The sequence below is a fragment of the Eurypyga helias genome, unplaced genomic scaffold, assembly GCF_000690775.1.
Source record: "Eurypyga helias isolate BGI_N326 unplaced genomic scaffold, ASM69077v1 scaffold5073, whole genome shotgun sequence".
Taxonomy (NCBI): Eukaryota; Metazoa; Chordata; class Aves; order Eurypygiformes; family Eurypygidae; genus Eurypyga; species Eurypyga helias.
In genome coordinates this window covers 15,400-38,768 of record NW_010242981.1, presented here as the reverse complement: position 1 = coordinate 38,768, position 23,369 = coordinate 15,400, and the positions used below count along the sequence as shown (strand labels likewise).

At 42.9% G+C, this 23,369-nt stretch overlaps 1 protein-coding gene across 1 annotated transcript in view; it reads right to left on the bottom strand.

The window, feature by feature from the left end:
• Window positions 1-1,874: 1,874 nt before the first annotated feature.
• Window positions 1,875-23,369, bottom strand: part of LOC104507824 (thrombospondin type-1 domain-containing protein 7B-like) — a gene marked incomplete at its 5' end in the record, with an annotated part of 35,267 nt that continues 13,772 nt past the window's right edge. The window contains 9 exons of the mRNA XM_010149235.1: window positions 1,875-1,956; window positions 3,672-3,759; window positions 7,332-7,524; window positions 9,079-9,161; window positions 10,222-10,317; window positions 10,399-10,572; window positions 10,899-11,058; window positions 16,199-16,344; window positions 22,750-22,867. Coding sequence (XP_010147537.1) covers window positions 1,875-1,956; window positions 3,672-3,759; window positions 7,332-7,524; window positions 9,079-9,161; window positions 10,222-10,317; window positions 10,399-10,572; window positions 10,899-11,058; window positions 16,199-16,344; window positions 22,750-22,867 — 1,140 coding nt within the window. The remainder of the gene's footprint in view (window positions 1,957-3,671; window positions 3,760-7,331; window positions 7,525-9,078; window positions 9,162-10,221; window positions 10,318-10,398; window positions 10,573-10,898; window positions 11,059-16,198; window positions 16,345-22,749; window positions 22,868-23,369) is intronic.

Here is a 23,369-nt window from a genome sequence, read left to right as displayed (position 1 = left end):
TTCCACAGAAAAAATATATTAAGATCTGGCAGAATTCTTCCTAATGGCACTGAATTGCTATTCCCCTTGTAAGTCTTACGCTATACGTGTTACTCAAAGCTTCAGTACAGAGCACCTTTAAAAAAAGATTCAAGCCCCCAATTTACTGGGGAACACCAGACTCTGCTTTTTATACCATAAACAGTTGTAGCTCAAAGGCAGAAGGTAGGGCCAGCAGGACATCATCAGGGACAGAAATAAGTGAGACAATTTCCCCTCACAATTCCATCAGCCTTTTTTTTGTTTCTTTTTAAATGCAGGAAGAGGAAAGTGCATTCCTGACACAACATCATCTCAATTCGATGCTGCGGGAGAAACACTGGATGGGTGGGATCCTGACCCGGGGAGGAAAACCTACTTACAACTCCATCATTTTTTCAATGAAACCGTAATATTCAAATCACTTTACAAAGCTGTGAAGAGCAACACAACAAGACCAGCAATGCCTTCGGCCCTAGTTATACACTTCTCCTGCGACAAGGCGCTCGGAAGTAACTGCGGATTGAGAAGGACCGCGTAGGCTGGTAGCAATTCTTCTTTTCTCTTCTTTCTAATTATTAGAATAAACAGCAGCATTGAGCTAAAAATAAGACCAAGCATTCTCCAAATCTGTAATTATTCTCCCAACTTGTACTTGTCTGCAGTATTTCTTTCACTAATCACTACAGCACAAAATATGCCAAAATTGTTTGAAATCCGAGTCCAATCTCAGACACAGTGAAAGACTAATAACGGATGTTGTTTACGCACATTTAATTCAACGTACCAGAAGCAATTTTCTCACTCTCTTTAGCATTTTATTTGCTTATAAATACAAGTCAATACCACAAGATGGCACTTTCTTACTTGCGACACACACTATTATAAACACTTACCCTTTCCAAATGTTCCCAGATGTTTACGACACGTAACTTCTCAGTGGTTTTGAAACATTTAAAAAAGCAAGACCTTCTACAAACTGCATTTGTGTTTGATGCATATTAAATGAGGTCAGGTAATTAAATTCAGAAAAGAATTTATAAATATTTCAGATAAGAAAATTTAAATACAAAAGCTGAGTTTGTATTAATTAAACTGAATAACAATTTAAACTGGCCATAATGTATCTACATGGTTTAATTTAATTTAAAATACTTTTTAAACAATCAGATCTTCTAGCCATTCATCAAAACACCTATCTACTCAACTCTTTAAAAAATACTCTTGGTTAAGAAACCACCTATGCTTTTTCACAACAATCCTTATTCTGTCCTGTAGGTGGAAATGAAGGAAAATCATATTCCAGACTAGAAAACAGGATAAGAAGGAAGAAACTTTAAAAAACCTGATAACTTCAGACACTTCAACTCATTCTTCCTTGCATTTCTCAAAATACATGATCTGGTTTTAAAGTCTTTGAACGAAATGTAAACACTAGAAAACTCATTGTTGAAATATGTGAAGAATAAAGAACCCTGCACTAATATAGTGCATAATGATGCTGTGTCAAACTTGTCATTTACAGTAAATGTCACATTTTCCTCAGGATTGTCATGCCTTTCTGGTTACTAATTCCTTTTGTTGTCTGTAGATACTTTTTTTTTTTTTTTAAATTCCCATTGCTCAACAGGAAGAGATGTATTTTATGGTCTCTTCAAAAAAGTTTCACAAGATCCAAGTCTTTGACTCCATATTTTTTTTTTTTTAATAAAGAAGTGGCAAAATCTTAAGCTTGCAATACTTCTGCCCCGTATATTACACACCAGGAGATTCCTCAAAAAACTGAGAAGTCGGAGAGTTCCAAAAAAGAAAGCAGTTAAGGCAGTCGATGTCTACATTTGGATTTCTTCTTTATGTTACATATCAATGTCTCCATCGTAGGCTAAGGTTAGAGGCTTCTGCTGCGGAGGAGTGCTTTGATGCTGCTTTGTTTTTTTGCTGCAAGGAAAACAGTTCAGGAGACAAAATTATAAACTGTAATAAGCTCAGAAACAATCATCACCAAACTTCAACAAAAAGAAACTTCCTATGCTGGCTATTTCATTTTGCAACTAGGTGACACTGCCGTACAGCGACAGTTTCCAAGAAAAAAAAAAAACCACATGGACCTGCTTGTGTGCTGTTACCTGCGTGGTTCGGACACGCAGCCTGCCGAAACGGGCAGCCAACTGTGCTCTTCATCTGAAGAGCAAATAAAGCGAATTTGTCTCCCGTGTCTTCTCACAGCTGACAAAACGAGGAACACCTCGTAGAAAAAAACTGAAATGAGAACTGTCTAGGAGTGGGATATTCTCATTTTTTCCTTGGCATGGTATTGAAGCAACAGTAATGATTATTGAGAAATACACTTCCTCACCAGCCTTTGGGTGATGGAGAACTATGTGATGTTATTTAAAAAACCCTCTGTATGCTCCACTGTGAAGCCACAGAGAAATGGTAGCGACACGGCTTGGAAAATAAGGAAGGTGCATCTCCTAAGCAGCATCCAAACGCTGTTATTTAAGCTTTTAACTGAAGAGAGACACTGAGAGAAAGAGAGAGAAAATAAACTGATGGTGGACGAAAGGGGGCAATGACGCTGTCGGGCCATAGTTGTGACTCTGGTTGCCTGCCCTGATCTGACAAGGGTTGGGGCAGCGGGCTGTTGCTCGCCTCACATCCTCCCAGACACCTCAGTGGAAGCGCCTTTCCAAGTATTCAAGGCAGAGAGCACAACGCTAGCTCTGTCAAGCCTGCGGTGACGGCTGCTTTGGAGGAGGGCAGCCATCTGCCCCACCAGTAAAGCCCAACACCAGTGATGCACTGGTGTAGACTGGGGCTTCGGTGTGCCCCGTACCCTCCCTCTAACACTGGCTGGTAAGAGCAGCTTTAGACACAGGCCATGTTTCTGCCTGATGTATTCACTGCAAAAACCTATTCAGGGATTTCTCGAGCTGGAGCGTGCATCCAGAAAACCACAATTAACACCAAGAGACCCAATCTCCTGTGAACAGTTATGCCATCTTTGAATCCATTTGTCTTCCTGGCATGCACAGTCCCCGGCAGCGGTAAGCTCACAAGGTAATAATGCACTGTGTGAAAAATAAAATCTTTTGTTTATTTTAAACGATCATTTCATCAGATGCCTCCTACTTCTTATATTATGGGAAATAAAAATTCCCCAGCGCCCTTTTCTACTCCATTCATGATTTCATAGATCTCTATTGTATTCCCACGTCAAACATCATTTTCCAACTGAATGCCCCTATTCTATTTAGTCCTTCCTTGAGCAGAAGCCAGCTCCTCGATCCAATCAGCCTCCTTGCCTTTTTGCAGTTTTATCTTTTTTTTTTTAGAGAATACAATAAAAAGCCCTTTCTAATCCCAGCAGAAGTCTGAATAAATATAAGGGCCTATTGGTAACCAGAAATAATTCTTTCCCTGCATGGCCACCACACTTCTTCATGATTATGCTGGTTAGCATTTACAATTTGGAGAGTTTTAAATTACTCTGAGGTATGGGCCAAATGAAGGCAGTTAAGTAATCCAAGCTCCATCCTTTCCTAAAGCCTTGAGGACTAAATCTCTGTGACACAGAACACTGGTATATTTTGGATTGTTTAAATAAAAGCAAACTAGCTTTTATTTAAGGACAAAACACACACCATACTCACCACATCAGGTAGGATGTAAAAATCAGGAGAACTATGATGAAGAACCCACCAGCTGATACTCCGTATACCCACATCTTCAGTTTCCCATCTGTTGGAAGATGAGGAAAAAGGACAGAGGGACAAAAGGAGAAAATAAAAAAAAACTTTATTCTAAAAAAATACAAATTCTTAAGAGATTTAGTAAAGAGAAAGCATACAAGCAAAATCAGTAGCATTATGGATGGGAAGATAGCACCACTGATGGGAAACACAGCAAGGACTGTCTGGGAATAATCCATAAACCCCACATCTATGATAGAAAAAAAGATGCCTGTAAAAATCAATCATTTTAAAGACAAAAACGTTAACCTTGGTTAGGAGTGTAGATTTTCCTCAATGAAATCTGAAAACAAACCCTTTGCCCTCAGTTTTGCAAAGCAGCATTATTTCATAAGCTTCCCTCTGGCTGAGCTCCTGCAGTTCATTACAGGCAGCCTGGCACAAGAATTACAACCCGGCCAAGGCTCCTGCCCGTGGAAGGAGCAGGGGCACGAGATAATTGCAGTACATCGGCTCAGGAGCCCCAGTGGCTGCTCTGGCAAAGGCAGTTCAATGTTGAGCTGACCCAGACAGAAACGCAGGTAATACCTGATATGTTTAGCCTAAAGTAAAGAGGGCTGAGAAAGGACGGGATTGTTCTCTGGAAAGACCTGGGGGTCAGTTGGGGCAAACACCAGCGAACGCAAGTGAAAAAGCTACTTAGAGCTGAAAAACGCCTGGGCAGCAAATGGAAATAAATTCAGCTTAGAATAAAAACAATAATACACTTTGTAATAGGGATAAAGTTGTGCAAGAGCTTTCTAGTTGGGCAGCAGGACACATATCAGGCTTTTAGACAAGGTAAGGCTCTTGATAGGGCTCTTTGGGTTGCAACGACAGGGTCTCCACTTTGCAACCCTTGCAAGAACCCCTCCATGTGCACGTGGGCTTGAGCGCGTTGAAACGTTTCCTTCTCAAAAGACGTCATTTGGACAGGCCTTGACTTACAAGCTTTGCATTAATAATAACAATCTTTAAAAGATCAATATTTCTACTTCTTGCTCCGTTCTGGCTGTACAGCTTCCCTCGTGGGGAGAAGTGACGGTGTTTTTTTCCATGCAGCAGTAGTCTGAGCCGATTCACACTAACGGAGCCGTTAATACAGACCGGAGACAGGAAAAGGAACCTGCGCCGTGCCCCCAGACATGTATTGACAGAGGCCATTTCAAACTCAGTCATGCGAGTGGGGAGTTACTTCACGGGACAATCGCTGAGCCTGTTTTACATTTTACATTTGATGATTTTTTTCAAAGCGAAAAATATTTAATCAGATCTCATTCTTTCTCTTTTTTTCTTCCAGCCTTTGTGGAATGGCTGAGTACCTCTCACAGGTTTTCTCTCCTCAAAACACTTACAGCCTATCTCCCACGGGAGAACTCAACTTGTCAGGGCTGGGTTGGGTTTTTCTTTAATTTTTTGCCAAAGTTTGGGTATGAAATTTGTCACCCTCCCATCTGGAGATGGCCAAGATGGCCTTAGCAGTCCTGCAAAGGGACTGTCACAGCCACAGAAAGGCATCCCACCACGTCTGCTAGGCAGGCAGCTATGCTCTCCATCACCCACATAAAGGCATTGGACCATGTCATCCAACAATTTCAACGATGCTATTTAAATTGCCTCTCAACTTGGAAAAAGTTTCTGCACCTGAACTCTGGCCTCCTAGAGCGTGGTAAAGAAAGGAAAAACACAGCCTGATTCAAAACCAGTTCTGTGCACTCCTGCAGAGCATTTAAAAGAACAAAACCATCAGCCTCATTAATTCATAATAAAGTTTGTGTTCCAAACTGAAAACGGGAAGGGAAATCACAAATTAAGAGGAGGAAGGCACGTATACTTTTACTGACAGATATAAGTCCTTAGACATACACAAATGTCAAGGACTACGGGAGTGAAGGGCAGTAAATGCCAACCATACAGGGAGCATTCACCACAGACCTGCTATCAAGAGCGTAACTGGTAGGTAACAGCAGTTTCCTGGCTCAGCTAGCAGCAATTATTGCAACCCCCCAGACTAGTAAGCCTGTTTAAGGGGAGTAATTACATATTTTGTCAAGTTAGACAAAGGGGAGTGATTTGAAGAGCACCAGCCTTGAGCTGGGGTCTGAAGGGCACATACAGACTGAAGAGTTACCTGCAGGATGCCACAGGGTTGGTGATACACTTGTCACACATGGGGCACATTTATTCCTTTCCCATACATTGTTTCTGTAACATTTCTGCCTTAAAATTAAATAACACCATGTTCTGTAAAAGCTCTTTAGTCCTTATTTCTCTTGTAGTGCCTGGGGGAGAACTGGCTCACAGATGCTGCACTGAGGTCAAGCCCACCAGAAGCTTTCAGGGCTGCAGCCCTGAATGCTGATTTAAAAGGAGAGAATTGCAGCATCCACCTACACCTCTCTCCCTTTTCCTAACCCCGTAAAGGTACCAGCTGAAGACCTGACACCTAAGTAAGGCAGCCTACAGAGGGCCACGGATGCTGACAAAAAGGCAATTAACCCCAAACCTGTGACTCAAACCGCTGGTGAACTGTGTGGGCTCCTGGATGATGGGTGTGATCGAAAACCAGCCAACTTGAAAAGGCTTTGGACCGAGCTCTATTAGCTCGGAGACTGTCAACGCAAAGGTTAACTACTGTATGCAAATCAAGTATGTAAATGTAACATTCAAAGTGTGATCACATATATCAGACAGAATTATGGCTCCCTGAATCCCCTAACAGAACCCTTTGTTACATGTTTGCTAAACTCCCGTGTTCATTACAAACTAATAGGAAAAAAACGCAGTGCCAGCTAGCAGAAGAGGGGTAAGGCCAGTATTTGAAATATGGGAGAATTAACGCATTTCAGGAAAACTGACACCTTTGTCTCCCATTTCAAAGTCCTATTTGCACTTTAGAAATTTATTTTGAATAAATCAATCTTGCAAAACAACATTCAAAATGGTTATGGGCTATTATAGCCTCCGCACCAGTCCTGTGGACCAGTCTAGGCACATCCAGTACGCGGTTCCAACTGGGAAGCGCTTTAGGGTGTGGAAGTCAGAGATCGGCCAGGGATGCCCTGCGTGGGCACGGCAGCTTCCCTGCTTTTTGTGGGGCGTTTTCTAATGTCTCAGCTTCAACACTTACAATTCTAAACTCTACGCTTTCTACCCTGCTGTTTTTTTCACATACTTTTGAAATATGGCCAGAAACAACCTATGTTTTCTTTAATGAAATCTTAAGTACTTTCTGCTCTGAATCTTCTGAAGCGCTAGTGATCAATATCTTTCCTGGTCCAAACATATTACTTTTAGAAACATCATCAGATAATAGTTCTAAGCATCTCCCCAAATCACATATGAGTATACTTTTGCAAAATATTATTGCTTCATTCTGTCTTTTCTATCTCTCAGCATAAGAGATTGTGATTACTCTGTATAGGCACAAAGGAATGAAAGATGGCATGCGAGTTAGAAAGTGGGAGGCTGCTCTGCAGCTCCCAGACACTATCTCTGATGTTATGATCTACAAAGCTTGTACCTTTCTTCTACAGAAACGTTGTAAAGACAATTTATTCCATTCATATTTAAGTTTTTCACCTGGATTAAAAGGTTGAATAGACCATCCTTTGAAAATGTCATGCATTTTTGAGTTGACAGGTTTATTTTTTCCAGCAATGGTCTTAACATCAGCTTTCTTATCTTCTAAACCTGGTACCTTCATGCAGTAATCCAGCAAACCATTTGATCTCATTATTTCCGTATATCCTCGCTCACAACCGCAGACTCCTCTCTAGGCAATAAAAGGGAATTCAGTATTAAACCAAATAGCAGAACAGTGCAAATTGTAGGCAAACTGTGAAGAAACCGCAAGGCATACCCTGCACACGCAACTTCCCCACCACCAAACCAAACAAGCCCGTAACCGGTGCCCACAAATCCATTTCAGTTCAAAAAGCCAAAATATATTTGGGGAATTGGTTGAAAAAGAGTCAGTAATTACAGAGAAGCCCAACATGCAAACATTTTCATCCTAGCAGGCTTATTAACAGACATCCATACAAACTCCTTTTGTCAATAACCATTTTCCCACTGACTCTGCTGGGCATTAGAAGATATGAACAAGAAACAATCCCACTTCAGATCCAAACCCTCCCAACGTGTTTGCGCTCTCTGTATTTCACAGAGCTTTCCAAAATGAAGTTTGCTTTCTTAGGGCCAAATATCCACCGCCCTGCATCAGGGCAGCTTATTCATTAGGTTTCTTAGAAGTCTGTGGTTTGCTAAATAGATGGCCTGTTTTCTGGATCACTACTTTAAAACAGCTTTTTTAGATTGTTTTTCTTCGCTAATTCTCTTGTAATTACAATGACGGTCTTGAGGATCTAATACCCTTGGTTATGATCCCGACAGGCGACTGATTCACAATCTCTGTGCTAAGAATTTAACCTTTGACATCAGTTTTGTTGCTGCATTTGTTGACAGACACGATCCTGAGCTATTCTGGACAGAAGATGAAGTCTCAAGAGTTTTTATAGCTTACAAATCCATGCTTATGCATGGTTTTTATGATCCTGTAGGCTCGCAGCCCTCTCACGACCACCCTCTCAGCCACATTCAATTGCCCATGAGCCAGTTCGCAACAGTAATTTGTCCCACCAGATCCTCAACTGAAGCTGAGAGCTGTGGAGGCTTTTTTAAAAATATAAATAATATATTGGCTGTTTCAAGGGTTTGGGGTTTTATACTCCATCACAGTTCTCACACAGTTAAGGCATTTTGGGAAGCTCTTACTCTGTAGCTCGGTACTGCAGGAAGGGACATTTGTAAGCCCGGGGCTCCCGTTTGCTCAGAGGCAGAGAAGTGGCAGTGGCTCAAAAATGCTCAGTATTTCAGCAAAACAGGTTGCTTCCAGGTTTCGCCTTAGAAGGCCCAATGGGGATGGTGGGATCACGTGCTACAGCTTCCCTATACTCATGGGACTTTCGATGTCCGTGAAGGAGCAGGAGAGGACATATGCTTTTATCTCCTCTTTTACAGAAGTCTTAAAAAGCTTGTTTTCTACAATACAGTACAATAGACTTCAATGGAAATTAAACCAAGATGATCCAAAACCCCTCCACGGAACAAAACTGAACTTGTAACACCACGTAAATACTCCCATCATTCGTTTTTGCAGGTTTATGATGGTTTCCTTTCAGACTGAAATTCCCCCAACTTCCTCGAGGTGGTACCATGGACACGCTGAACTGTTTTCTAGGTCCCGGCGTGCATTTAAGACACAGAAGCTAATTGACTAGATTTTGCGCTGTTAATTTCTCCAGCACATTCTGCAGCAAGCAATTACCTGTGTGCAGTAGGAGAAGGGCTTTCTGCACGCTGGGCTGCAGTGCCGAACTTCTGCAGGCTTCATCTGAGGAGCACACCCTCCTGTAAAAGAAAATGCTGAGTCCCTTCAAAGGTATGTTTTAAAACCCTTTTGATTTGGAACACCAGAGTGTAAGAAGTGTGCTTGCTTGCTTATTTTATATAGTTAAACACTAGGCTATTGAGCACATTAGCATAATATCTGTAGGCATTGCATTAATTAATTTGCCTTAACAAGGCACGGAATTATTATCATACCCATCTTGTTAATGGGGAACAGAGATATACAGATTTAAGCAATTTGCCACAGGCCACATAGGAAGTTGGGGACAGAATCGGGAATTAGATGTAGATCTTCTGTGTCCTCATTAATGTCTTATCTACATAAGAAGACATAATCCACATGACGCCCTTGCCCATCCTCACTTGGGGAAGTCTGTGCTTCAACAGGAATAAAAACATGTTAATGAGATCTTAACTACTCGTCAACCGTTGCACATAAAACTTTTGTTATTATCTTAGCTAGTCATTATAAACAGAACTAGATAAGAACATCTGCATTTTCATTTCTACTCTCTCCTCATTCACCCTGTGCATATTGAGAGAGATCCTACGGAGGACGTGCGAGCCCGACTGCCTTTGCCAATCTCTTGTGGAGCTTCAAAGGGCTGACCATGAATTTCCTGTTTCATCCTGCGCGGGCATTTTTTAGGAATCTCACAGTTTGAGCCATTTGAGATGCCTGCGTGTTGAATAGATGAAGAGGTACAGAAACTGGGCTCTCTACCACGCGTGTGATGCTCTCTTCTGTTCTCCCCAGTTACAGGGTGGTTGCACTAACAGCTGTGCAAGCAAGCCCAGGAAGCCCCTGCAGTACACATACACTCCTTCCTTCCCATGACCAACCCCACAGTAGGAGTAGCTCACCCAAACGCTGTCATGTAACGACATGTGTGATGTTGACCTGACAGCAAGGCTGCTGAGCTCCTGCACAAATCTGGACTGAAACTGTGGAGGAGCCAGGCAGGCTGTACAACTGCCCTCTCAGCAACTGATGCAGGAGAAGAAAAACCTGGATGGAGACTTTTCATTCATAGATGTGCATAGCAATTTTTGGATATACCTGTGACATTTACTCCATCTGAGCGCTGGCACCACACCGTGCGTACGTTGTCCTGCCAAAGGCTGGTTTTCCACAGGTAGTTGTAACACTTCCCTCCTGCAATATCAATACCAGTTAGGTTTCACCCTGCCACAAAACCAGACTGCACTGGAGGAACAGCACTTGTGGCCACGCTACCTGAGCAAGGCCGCGTTTCCATTGCTTGTCCGGAGCAGCTCTCCTGGTTCTCAGGAGACTGAATGACAAATGCCCTGGATCGGGACTGGCGACCCGTTGTCTCGAAGCTCCTGCCATTGATGCAGGTGAGCTCGCAGGAGCTCCACTCGGACCACTCCGTCAGGTGGCAGTCACCTGCACATTGAAAGAATAAACCACAGGGTTTCAAAAGGAATCAGCCTTAAAGGATAAGGGGAACCTAAGCATACAACAGCTTCAATAGTGAAATATGCCCAGTGGCATGCAATATTCAGATTTTCTGTTTCATGGGGAATCTCATTTTCTCAAAAACCAAAAGAAACCTTTTTCAGGGGATCTAGAAACAGCAGACTGAACATTTACCTTATCTGCTGAAGTACAAACTCTTACTGCAACAGCTGACTACTCAAAACTACTGAAGCATCTCCATCTCAGACAGCTATCACAGGCAGAAACACACTCGGACTTTCCAAAGACTTTACCTGGGCAAGGCACAGAGCACGGTAACTGCAGCGCACTCTCTTTTGATGGCAGCTCACCACATAACGCATTTTCTACGGGTTTGGATATAGCAGAAACAGAGGCATCGTGCACGACACACGTGAGGTTGCGGACTTGCAATCCATCTCCACAATGTCCACCCTACGGAATGACAGAATGGAACAGAGACACACACCACTGGTGTTAACAGATGACAAGAAGAAACACAATTGATTCTGCCTAAAAAGACTTCAAAGATAACAAGTTTGGTCTTTGGACTGCAAGAGTATCCCCAGTTTTGGGAACACAGATGGAGATCCCCCCTTACACATCTCTACAGAAGCTCAGAGGCAGAGCCACACAGCAAAGTGTGCCATAACCAAAGCAGAAGAGGTGGGTACCACGAAAGATGAACATCGTCTTTGGGGTCAGCCTGAACGCCTTTTACTAGAGCTAGTGAATTTACTGATTCTTAACAAGTGCCCGGCTACATGAACACAGACATTTTTGGCTTCTCTAAAGAGGGCAAGAGCAGAGCCTTGGAATGGAGATTTCTATGCACCTCCTTTGATGACACAGCCCAACAGCAGCACTACAGGGTTTAAACCCCGCAACACCAAAAATCCTCCAACACACGTAATGAGACTGCAAGGGATATTGTGCACTAGGCTGTTTTTGTTATTTATTGAAGGGACCTATTGGTTCTGAAGCAGACAAAGAGCACCAACTCGTGCCACAAGCTCTACCGAAACATCATCAGAAGTCAGGCACAGCCCGTTAGCCCTGAACCCCAACTGAACAAGCAGCAGGAGGCTCCATCTGAGCCACTCCACGCTCGTCAGCCCCATTCTGAATTACTCAGCCATACATCAAACTACTTGCGGAATAAACTTCCTTTACAGGAAAATCAATATTGTTCGGCTTAAGCGATGATCGAGGGCTGAGGATGCCGTAAGACTGAAGCACAGAGGCTACTTCTAGAGGCGGGAATTGTTCCATTCTCATCTGAAGAGCAGAGCCGCAATGATGTTTGAGGTGCATACCTTACACCTGCATGATGCTTCAGGAATGTGTGCCTCAAGCCTCGCAAAAATGGCACTTTACAAAATTAAGGAAATAAGACTTGAGAAGAAGAATGAAACATTGTTTTTATATAACCAAGGGAAGAGCTCCTTTGGATCGCTTGGCAGTGGATTCTTTTAAAATAATGGACTTCATCTGCAGAACAGAATGGACCCTGCTAAGTGCATTTCTGCTTGCTAGCAGGAATCTCAAGGATTGCTCTCCTGCACACACCTGGTAGCTTTTTCCATTCTCACCGTCCCTTCTGCTGCAGACCCACGATGAGGTGGAAATAAGAGCATAACTAGCTGTACTTAGAGCTCAGAGCAGTCGCTAATCAAAGGCATCTGAGAGAAGTATTAGTGGAGATTTACTATATGCAGCCAAATTTCAAGTTTTTAACACCATGTTTCACTTTAGTCAGTATGTAACTTACTGTTCTAAATTACTGTTTCACTACCAAAACCTCTATTGCGGTCTGAGATTAATGGTGTGTGAATAACTCATGCAGCTGTCAATTGGGTTGGAGCTCTCAGAGATGGCTGGTGCAAACAGAAGACAATGTGGAGAAAATTCTCGGGGGAAATGGGCACTAATCAAACTGCAGTGTATTTCCAGCTCAAAGTGGCTCAAGGAATGACTCAAGATTACTGGAAAGAACAAAAAAAGTTTTAAAAAGATAGGTATTCCTGTATAAACAATATGCAAGTATTCATATGCATATCAATATATAAATAGTTCTGTGAATACCAAGATATAAATATAAATAATAGGTGAAAACAACACATTTTTTGTACAGCAGTCTCTGCTACAGAACTCCACCTGGAACATTCTTCATTTTCTATCATGCAATATTGGAAATACATTCATATCTTCCAGTGTTTAGAATAAAAAATAAATAGAAACCATGTACTCTCAAACAATTCCAAAGATAAAGGTTTGCTTTTTAACCGTGGCTTCCAATTGCTTGCTTTCTTTCAAGACCTGCTATGTGTTTTTACAATCAATTGAGCACACTTAAAAGATAAAATGCCATCCTGTCATTTATAGAGGAAAATGGTTTCTGGTATGTTTGGTAAGTTCATAAGCAATGCAGGAGCACTGCATTAACTTCCTTATCATCTTCAAAATTATTCATGTCCCCAAAATTATACATTTGAAGGTCTAATTAATAGGTGTGGAATCAGTGGAAGTTTGCTGCAGTAATGGCACACTGAGGATGCAGGGAATAGCTGCTAAGCAGAGGAGAACTGCCAAGGAGATGATCACATATTCAGTTAGTCAGGGAATCAAATCTGTACTCTAAATGCTATTCCTTGGACAATGCGACCACCTGAGGTTTGTCTAGGACCAGGATTCGCCTCGAGTCACATGCTACTGTCAGGAAATATGCAGGGATTTGACTTCCAGAGGGGATTCCTTCCATTTCTGCAAAAATGTCTATGCTGACCCTGTGGAGTTTGCAGAACCAACCCTGGGACCCCTAAATACAGCCTGGGGAACGGGTCCCTCCAGCAGTGTCTGCGCTGAGCCTTCACCTCTCATCTCCCTGCCCCCATAAAATAAGGAGAAGGTTTACACCAGGATGGTGTTTTAACAGCCAGGTGTCTTTTGAATTGACCAACACACTAACATAAGGCAGCAACTACCCAAACCTCCTCTCACATAACCCCTCCGATGCTTTCCCCACGACACACACTAGTCTAGGGACAAGAGGTAACAGCCCTTGAGATGCTTTGCCCAGACATGCCTTTAAGAGAATTCCCTTTTCAGCTTTTACTGGGGTTCATGTGTGTTCCCAATTATTTGAGGTAAACATTTAGTTAATAAGCTTTCGCAGATTAACGAGCATTTAATCAGGTAAAATTTTTCTTCAATAAGGAAGTATTGCGCGACCACATTTAAGGGACTGCTTGTATAAAACTGTGGCAAGGACGGACGGTTTCTTAGCCTTTTAGTTTTCCTATGAATGTTAGGCAGCTAGTGCTTGATAATATCTAGCACTTCACTTATATTCCTTTAATGGAAAAATTATGAACAGTGCCAGATGCTGCCTTTTTTTTTTTTAAAAAAACTGACTGGGGTAAACCAATTCAGCTCCAGTAGGAAAATTATTAACGTAATGTGACCCTTTAAGATTAGGTGCATTGACTATTTCCCAAGTTCAGCATCCCTCTGAACGCAGCAGAAAGGCCCCACACCCACAGAGGTGTGCCTCTGACGTGTGTAATTACCTGGAGAGCAACGCACTGATTTCCATACTGTGAAAATCAGCAATACAGAACACTTAGCGGGCTCTATTCCTAAACATGCAGACACCTCTAATTATTCACATGAAGTCAATTTAGCATAAAATAGTCCTTCTACAATTAAGAAATGCGGTCTCGGTTATCTCATAGTACAAGGAAGAAATATTTTAGCCTTTTAATTAAATGTCCTGTTTATATTAATACAGGCAGACACTTCCACAATATGCATTTTGCTCTCACCATAGGATGCATTTACCTTATTTAACAAAGCATCCTTGAAAACAGGAGTTCTGGAAGCTTTCTTTAGAAAGTAAGCTTAAGCTTCTTTTCCAGTAAAGCACAGGAATAAATCACCCTGTATTTATGAACTACATTTAATTCCTAAGCACCTCATTAAAGAGAACTGAACATGAATAAAATGGCTCCTCTCCAAAACAAAGCCAAGGGTAGAGAAACTACATCACAGTAATTTAATGAGAGGAGCAGGCTCTATCTCACTGAAAGCGCGGGATGGTATCTGGGTTAGGGAAGGCTGTGATTACGTGCTCTGAGCTGAAATTTAGCTGGGTTCTGTGCACACTTTTAATCTGCACAATGTATTATTTATCTGGAGTATGCCAGGGTGTTAATTCAGCTTCCCTACTAATTCTTTTATCAGCTACGTTAGCTCCTATGGTTGAAGGTCTCTTCCCTAATGTGTAACAGACTTTGCTTATGTTAGCTGGATTAAGTATCACTTGATGTTATCATTTTGTTATATTTATGCTACACCTAAATAAATTGTGAGTGCAGTACATACAAGGACCACATTAACATTCCTAAGTTGCAATGAGCTGTTGTTCATTACATAAAATATAAATATATTTCTGCTTCTCCGATCTTGGACTGTCTGAAGACTGTCACGCTGCAGAATTCATTTGGGAAAAACCTGGGAAAATTCTGGGTATCTGTTCTGCTACCCGCTGTATTTGCTACGTGTCCATTTACCACATCTAGAAACCAGGTAGGTATTCAAGGCATTTGCGGCACGGGAGAGGGCAGAGCAGAAAACTCAAGGGATGTGTTTATACGTGGATTATTGGCTTCAACATCCTACGTGGTATAATGTGGAGAGGCAGCCACAGATCCACGCACAGGTCCTGTCCCCTGGGACCAGACAGGGCCCTTCTCCACCTCGACCATGCTTCTCCCACCACCACCTCAGCAAAGCCGGCTTTAGGCAGCCCGAGTGGACTTCACTCTGCCCGAGAAACCTCCCTGTGAAAGATTCACCTCTCCTTAAACCGGGTTACCGACTAATGGGTTTTAATATTGGAAATGTGATCTAACAGATAAGGAGAGAAGAAAAGGCATAGAGGGGAAGAAAAAGTCAATTCAAGCCTGATGCAAGTCAGTGGCAGTGAAAAAATGACGGCTCCGGGGCCGAGCAGAGGTACAGCACATTGCAACTGAATCCAGCCATTTTTAGATCATTAAAAAGATAGCCAGGCTAAGGAGCAAGTAGAAACCAGCACTTCATACAATAACTCACCCTACTGTACTGGAGACCTTGTGGGGAAAGACCTGCTATACAGTATTAAAAAAAAACCAAAAAGGGGGAAAAAGAAAAAAGATAAAAAGGCTAAGCTCTCTTAAATCTAGAGTATCTATTTTCTTGTTAGAGTTACTTTATATAATTAAATTATAGGTCGCTGTGACTGTGCCCACTCAAGCACATTTACTCCATAAATCTCCTTTAATACCTCTATAAGCTCGCGGTACTTGAACCCGTATTGCTATAAATCGCCGCTGATGGCTGGAAGATGAGGTGCAGAGGTTTACCGCTCCTGAACTTCCCCTGCCTTCCTACGGGTCTTACCAGCGCCTTCAACGGCCACAGAGACACCTCCGACCCGCGAACGGCGCCCTCAATCAATTCTGCCCTGTAACGATGATTTCTGTCGTTCACCCCGGCCGCAGGAGCCCCCGGGGAGCGCAGAGGGAAGCTGTACCTGGACTTGGCAGGGAGACCACGGGCCCAGCCGCCAGCTGTAGCAGGGCTTCACCGGGCAGCTCCGGTGCTGGGTGAGCTGCTCCGGGCAGGGTCTGCCCTCACCCGCTGCCCGCAGGACCACCGTGCGCCCACGCACCATCTGGCCTAGGCGAGGGGAGAAGACAGGACACGGTGAAGGAGAAGCAGAGAAAGAAAGAAAGAAAGAAAAGCAGGTTTTGTGAACTATCAGTATTCCTAGCTCATTTTCCACCACTAAAAACCTGTTAAAGAAGCAATTAATTGGGAAGACTATTTGGATGATATGGATGCAAATGCTAAGCCTAAGCGATGCAGACACTGATATTTTCAAACACAGTTTTTAAACACAGTTTTGTATGTTTTCCAAATATATTATTTGTTTATGCAACACATTTAAATACTTGACTAAATCCTGATTATTAAATATGACAAGAAAATAATTCCCGTGGCAGCATCATTTCTAATGTTACACGTTCAATATGTTTCCAGAGATTTTTAACAAATGGAATTTTCTTTTTATGAGCAATTATGTGCATCTAATTTGAAAACTGCAAACACTCTAGTGGCTATTACCATCCATAACCACTTCTGCCATTTCCATTAAAATCCTATTTATTATTGGAGAAAACTTCTTCAGCTACTGAATGGAAAAAGCAATTATGTTACTACTTTTGAAATAATAAAACTGAATATATTCATTAAAGTTACAGCAATTCCATTTCTGTCTCCTTTGCTGTCCATTTATGTCCAGGAATGTTTTCACTCAAAATGTTTCAATTAGAATCCTGCCTCCAATTAAAAAAAAAAGTGGTGGGGAAAAGAAAATAAAAGCAGCCTTTATGCAACGGGATGCAGAAGATTGTGCAGTGGATAAAATTTCTGCCCTAACTTTCAATAGGCAGGGGTTTGAGGGCAGTTAAAAAATCCAAGGCCTGGGCCGTAAGGGCGCACACATGCGCCTGGTAACCTGCTGAAAAGGAAAGGGATAACGCGCTGCGGTGGAGCTCTCCCATTCGTACCGCAGGCGTCAGCTGCAGTGGTGAGCAGAGGGGAGTCTGGGGGGGAAGCAAACACCACTGCCAAGTGGGGAGGCTGCGATACTCAGCCAGAGCCTTCTCCCAGCTATTTATGCGCGCATTTTTTAATTAACGGCACCGCAGCGGGGTTTAAGGTACATCTCCGATAACATCCAGCGTGACTGTCTACGGAGCAGGGTTTCCAAAAACATTTTAGCAAATAAGAATTTAATGCAGACACACCTGAAAAGCTACCGACAGATTCCTTAGTATGCCTCTCTTACCTTTAGAATGCTATTCCCTTGCTCTGACCCATTGAATTCCATTTTTAAACCCATTTAAACCAATTTTAACACTTCTTCCTTTTCCAATTCTAATCCCCCGGACCTGGGGAGTTGGTAAGAGAAGTGATGATAAAAGCTCTTATCCACATGACTGTGCATTCAGCCATCATGGAATCAGATACATTAGGAGGCGGAAAAAAATCCTACCAGCTGAGAGGAAAGGAGTGGTAAAAAACTCCTGCGGTTCACCGGAAGTCAGAGCAAGTGAAGAGAAACGCCCAGCCCGCTGCCAGCAAAGCCCACAGCAGCCCTCCCCTGCCCAACAGGCCACCATCAGCTGCTTCTTCCTCTACAGTGATGGGCCAAATTTGCCAGATTTTTCTTAATTCTGAATACCGAGGACAGGTCAGCAATGGAGAAGGCCCTTTGGGAAGCCATGGGAAGGCGGTGACTGCAGGATTTTTGGGATGTCCTGGGGCAGACAGCTCACCCAGGCCAGGGAGCTCTGCGGCCAGGCACCAGCTCCCAAAACGGCAGCTACAGAAAAGGAGATCTCCTCAGCTTACAAGACCTGATTTCATTAGGAGGGACTCCAAAGCCTGAAGCATTCATCAGGCTATTTTAATTAAAGAAATAATTTCCTTTCATACACTCTGTTTAACATCTTTCTAGCAAAATGTAAATGGGAAGATCATTGAATGGAAAACACGGTTTTCCTTTTAAGAGGAATTAACAACCGTTCTGTATTTATTTACATTTTGTTTTCCTACAGCTGGTTATCCAAACCATTTAAACTCACTACATTCACAATGGTCAGCTGGTGCTTGACTCATTGAGTCTATCACTTTCTTTTTATACTGTGAATAAATCACCGAAGAAAGAAATTTCGTTGAAACCTTTCTTTGTATGGTCACTGCAGTGAATTTCTTAAAGCTCTCATTTTTTTTTTTTTTTAATCACTCCATAAATATTTTCTAGGTGCCCAGTTACCACTCAAGTAGTCACAAAACTACCCATCTTTACTTTTAAAATACCTTATCTTTTGCTGCCTATGGAAAACAGGATCTCACTGCATCTGAAATTATTTTTCTTCCAATACAAACTCTGGAAGAGTCAAAGAAATCCTAATTGTTTCTTTAATTTCCCCATGAATTGGCCACATCTCTGTTTCCTCTGCTCTGCAGTGTTAAATGATTGAAAATTAAGACAGAAAGTGTGCTGAAAATTGAAAATAAGTATTTCTTCACAACCTCAAATTTGTCATTAGTTTTGAAAGGACAAAAGAGGCTACTCTTGTTAATGCTGGTCACTTAAAATCCTGGTTTACATCAGCGGCTAAAATTCCATCTTAGAAACACAGGATCATATATTTTCAAATCAGAAGAATAAGATTTTTTTAGCCCAAAACAATCTTGTCATTCCTTGCCTTTTATGCCCATGAAATGATGCGTTGAGGCTGAAAACAAGATGACTGGAGTTCACCCCAGTCAAAATTACTGACAAGTTGTTATCTGTTTGACGAGCGTGCGTGGAGCATATAAACCACAATCCCATCAAGCGACTGCAAGACCAGCACAGGGATCAAGTTACTTAACTACAGCGCTGGATGTCAGGTTAGGTCAAGTCATAAGTAAAGGGTGATAAATGAGGCTTTTCATCTTCTTCCCACTGCCAGTCCCACCAGCAGGCACAGGGGCATCCACAGCACTGGGAGAGCTTTTGGTGGCCCCTCTTCCAGCAACACCTCCCTGCACCATCACACCAGAGCTTAACCAGCTGGAGTAGCGAGAGAAAGCCACGGAAGTTACTCCATCAGCAGGTGAAAACAAAAAGGTTTTCTCAAATTGGTGATGAACCAGAGGAAAATGTAACCAGAACATCTTTCAGTGGTGCACATCTTTGTCCCGCTCATTTCTGTCTCATGGGTCAGTGGGTATTGGGGTGCACATCTCTGCAACCTGCTGTGGTCTCTTCTGGGCTCTGAGGACTGAGCCAGGCCTGGCAGCGTGTTCAGCACGGGGTAACTCAGGAAGTCCCATAATTTATCTGATGAAGTCAGCTTGACAAGTGGCAAAGCATGGGTTTAGGTGTTCTTGTACTATTTAGCACTCCTGTTAGACAACTTGGGAGAAATCATACAGGATTGGAAAACGTTTAAGTAGAAAAATGCAGCATCCTCATGTATTCATTTGCCTTAACAAAGGAAATACAATTTGCTGGGGATTATCTGTACCAAACATCTTTGCAGTAACTTTGAATCAGGCCGTGGGAGCATCATCCATTAACGCGGGACTATACATCTTTTCATAGCAGCACAGCAACTGATATGAGGAACTGTAATATATAACCCGATGTCAGCCTAAAGCCCTAGCCAGCATCCTGAACAGATGCTGCCCAGGACTACAGCTGCAACAGGCAAATATCAGTTACACATCTCCGTAGGCTCAGTGCAGGCAGGAAAGAGAGATCTACTTTACTCATCATCATTTATAAAAATCAATATATTGCCTTTGGCTGCTGTGTACCAGAACCATATTAGCTGTCAGTGCCACATACACAGCCGCAACACTTCATGCTTAAATGCGTTGTTCCGTAAAAAAAAAAAAAAACCTGAGCAAGAGAAAGGTATCATCCATTAAAATATATCACAGCAAACCGTTACTGGAAGAGATGGACAGAATAAAAATGTTAGCAACAATGCTTGAGTTCAGAAACAAATGAAATCATAAATCCAGCAACACTAAATTTTGATCCGAATGATATTTAAATTATGTTTCTCTTTGAAGTTGTTTAGAGTACTTCAGCAGGGCCTTCACACGCTCTCCAAGAAAAGCCAGGAAAGCAGAGTATTACTGTGAGCAGAGCCAGTAATGGTGCACACAACTGAATTATTTTGGAGGACCGTGCCTCTACGTCCTAGATTTTAGCTTTACCAAAGAGTGGACAATTGCTTATTTGGCAAAGGGAAGACGGATCAGTATTTACTACAGCCAATTCCCATGACTCACTCACTGTCATCCTTTGGTTTTCCCTGTGTACTTTGAGGCTTCATCCTATTCTTACAAACGGCTGTGAGAAACTCGTGATGATTTCAAAGGTACTGCAGACTATGACCCTTCAGGTAGGAAACCCTCGCTGTGTTCACCGGGGAAGTACCACCTGTGGGTGAGTACACAATTAACGTCTTCTCTGTTAATACCATCATCAAGCAGGATTTGTAACCAACTGGAACTCAGCGAAGAAGGTGACATGCTGGTCTTTCTGCTGTTGGAACCACGCGAAGGCCACGGCTGCCGGACTGGTGCCAAGGTGCCTCCATCACGGATGTTTGAGGTAGAGCTCCACGCTTGCTGGTTGCTGCAGCGAAACTCAGATCAGGGCTGGGGCTGCAGTCAAATGAACCACACGCTCGGAATGACTCGAAGGGACAGTACTTTTGTTTCATTGATGCTCCTGCTTTGTGATGAGACTCAGAAGACTCTTGAGTCCCTGGAAATCCATTCAAATCATAGAGAAGGACTGAGAAAAACTGGGCTTCCTTATGGTACAATTTTTAAGACTTTCCCAGCTGCTTAGCTGCCACAGGTTCACAAAACAGTATCTCCAGCTTTTAAATTGTACTCATCCGCGTCCTCAACCGCACGAGCTAGCTCTCTAGTCAGCAGTATAACGGAGTTGCGATCTTCGAGGGCCAGAGGATGAGCCATATACTGAGCTGAGCCGGGGCATGACTGTGTGGTTCAATAGCCTTAGGCCAGCACACTCCCAGGAAGAGCTGAGGTCTGCTTTGGCTGGGCACGGATGTTTCCCGTTTTCCTCTGCAGAAGCCCAGCTCTGCTTTAGGACATGAAGTAACTGGTTGCTCCTTACATGCCCTGGGAACCATCAGCTCTTTAACCAGTCTTTAGGATTTACATAAACATTTCAGGAGCAGAAGCAGAATACGAGACACAGTGTTATTCTGAGTACATCCCCGTGCAGACTATGCAATGTAACAGCTCAGGACAAAAAACCTTCAGGCATTATACAGGATGAGCTGGTCCTTTAGCATGCTAAAAAGCCATAAAGAAGTTACAGCTTGCTTTTCTACACACAGCTCTGTTTATTTTAGTACGTGATTTAACACTCAAAAGAATAATTTCAGTCCATTCAGCAACACGAGCATTAAAACTCCAAAATGGATTTTGAAGAAAAAATAAAATTTGGAATTAATAGTATTACTAGTGTGTTGTTGTTAAAACACTGCCTACGAATCACTCATTTCTGTTAAGAAAATGCTACTTTACAAAAGGGCTAAAAGCTCAGCAAAGAATAGACACCACTAATCCAAAATTTAAGCTTTTTTCTGTAACATGCTTTGATCTCCGAAATCCATCTGAAGGAATCACTTTATGGAAGTTAAGAACTTTTTTCTTTTTGACCTTAAGTGAATTTGATTCAAATATACATTACGGCTCTCAAATCTTACAAGACCATTAGCTGTACATCTAATGGACCTCAGAAGCTTGGGAAATAATGTCATGAGCTTATTTTGAATAAAAGCTTCAATGCATTTCCTCGTATTAATACTGAAAGGGCTTTTAAATCATATGAAGTTCAAAAAAAAGGACCTAATCCTCTCACTTTTTGGATGCTGGTGAGCATTACTGGCTATAGAAAACCCCGCTGAAGTTACTGGAGTCACACCAGTGTTAAGGGACATGTGGATACAAGATGTAGACAGAGGGATATACTAAATGATGAAAAATAGTCTTAATGTTTTTTCTTCAATGGGATGTAATTATGTTATTAAAAGTAACTTCACCAGAGGAATTCGTATTTAGTTATTTATCCATTTCTTAAGAATCCCGTAACTCTACCGAGATTTTCGCTAGCTCTATGTATTCCTCCTGTCTCTAGGGTTAATGGTGCCTATGACTGAATTCTCAGAGTTTGAATTAATTTAGTAAAATAATCCTCCAGGCATCTGTCCACTTGGTTTCCTAAACTGCATTTTTCACTTTTGAGTACTTTGAAAATAGCCTGTATTATTCAAAACCCCAACACCTCAGGACCTCGAGTGTCCAAAGATCACCTCCGAAGGGTTCGGTGGGGCTCGGGGCGATCCCTGTGCTCTGTGCCCATGCTTGGGGGCTGCGTAAAGCCTCCTGGGAGTGGGGGTCCCATCTGCTCTGCCTTGCTGAAGGGTGTGTGAAGGGGGAGAGGGGGCAGGAGGGCAGATGAGGACTCACCGCCGGCGCCACACGTGTGGGAGCACTGCGACCAGGCCGACCACGCTGAGAGCCGGCAGTCCACGGCGCAGCCCACCACGCACCGACTGCTCGTCTGCACCGGCTTCTCCAGGCCAAGCTGCAAGATGACAAGGAAACACAGGTGTCAGCCTCCCCAGCACCACCCACTGCCTGCCGGGCACCGCGCCAGGAAACCGAAATCGTCACCAACTCCAGTGGGACACCAATGCTGTTGTTTACAGGGAGTTTCCCCCGGGGTGCAGTTGGTGAAAACAGTTTGAGTGTTGAAACATTTCACGTCTACGAGTCCTTCAGGGTTTGGGCCTTACTCTGAAAGGACAGTCCCAAACTTCTAGCAGGGAACGATCTGCTGGGTGGCCAGTTATGTTGGAGCCGTGGCGCAGGGTCTATCACTGTGCCCCTGTGCTGGATTTGTGGGAAGGGGATTTGTGAGAGCGGCTTCGTGGTATTTTGCTAGCCGGAGTTAAACCACGACACCCACAGGTGCTACTCTGACCCCCAACCTCCCGTTTGAGTCCAGGAGCGATACCACCCACTCACATCCCGGGGATGGTTTTGTCCCCTAAACTCCCAGCACCAAACACAACTTCTCCACCATC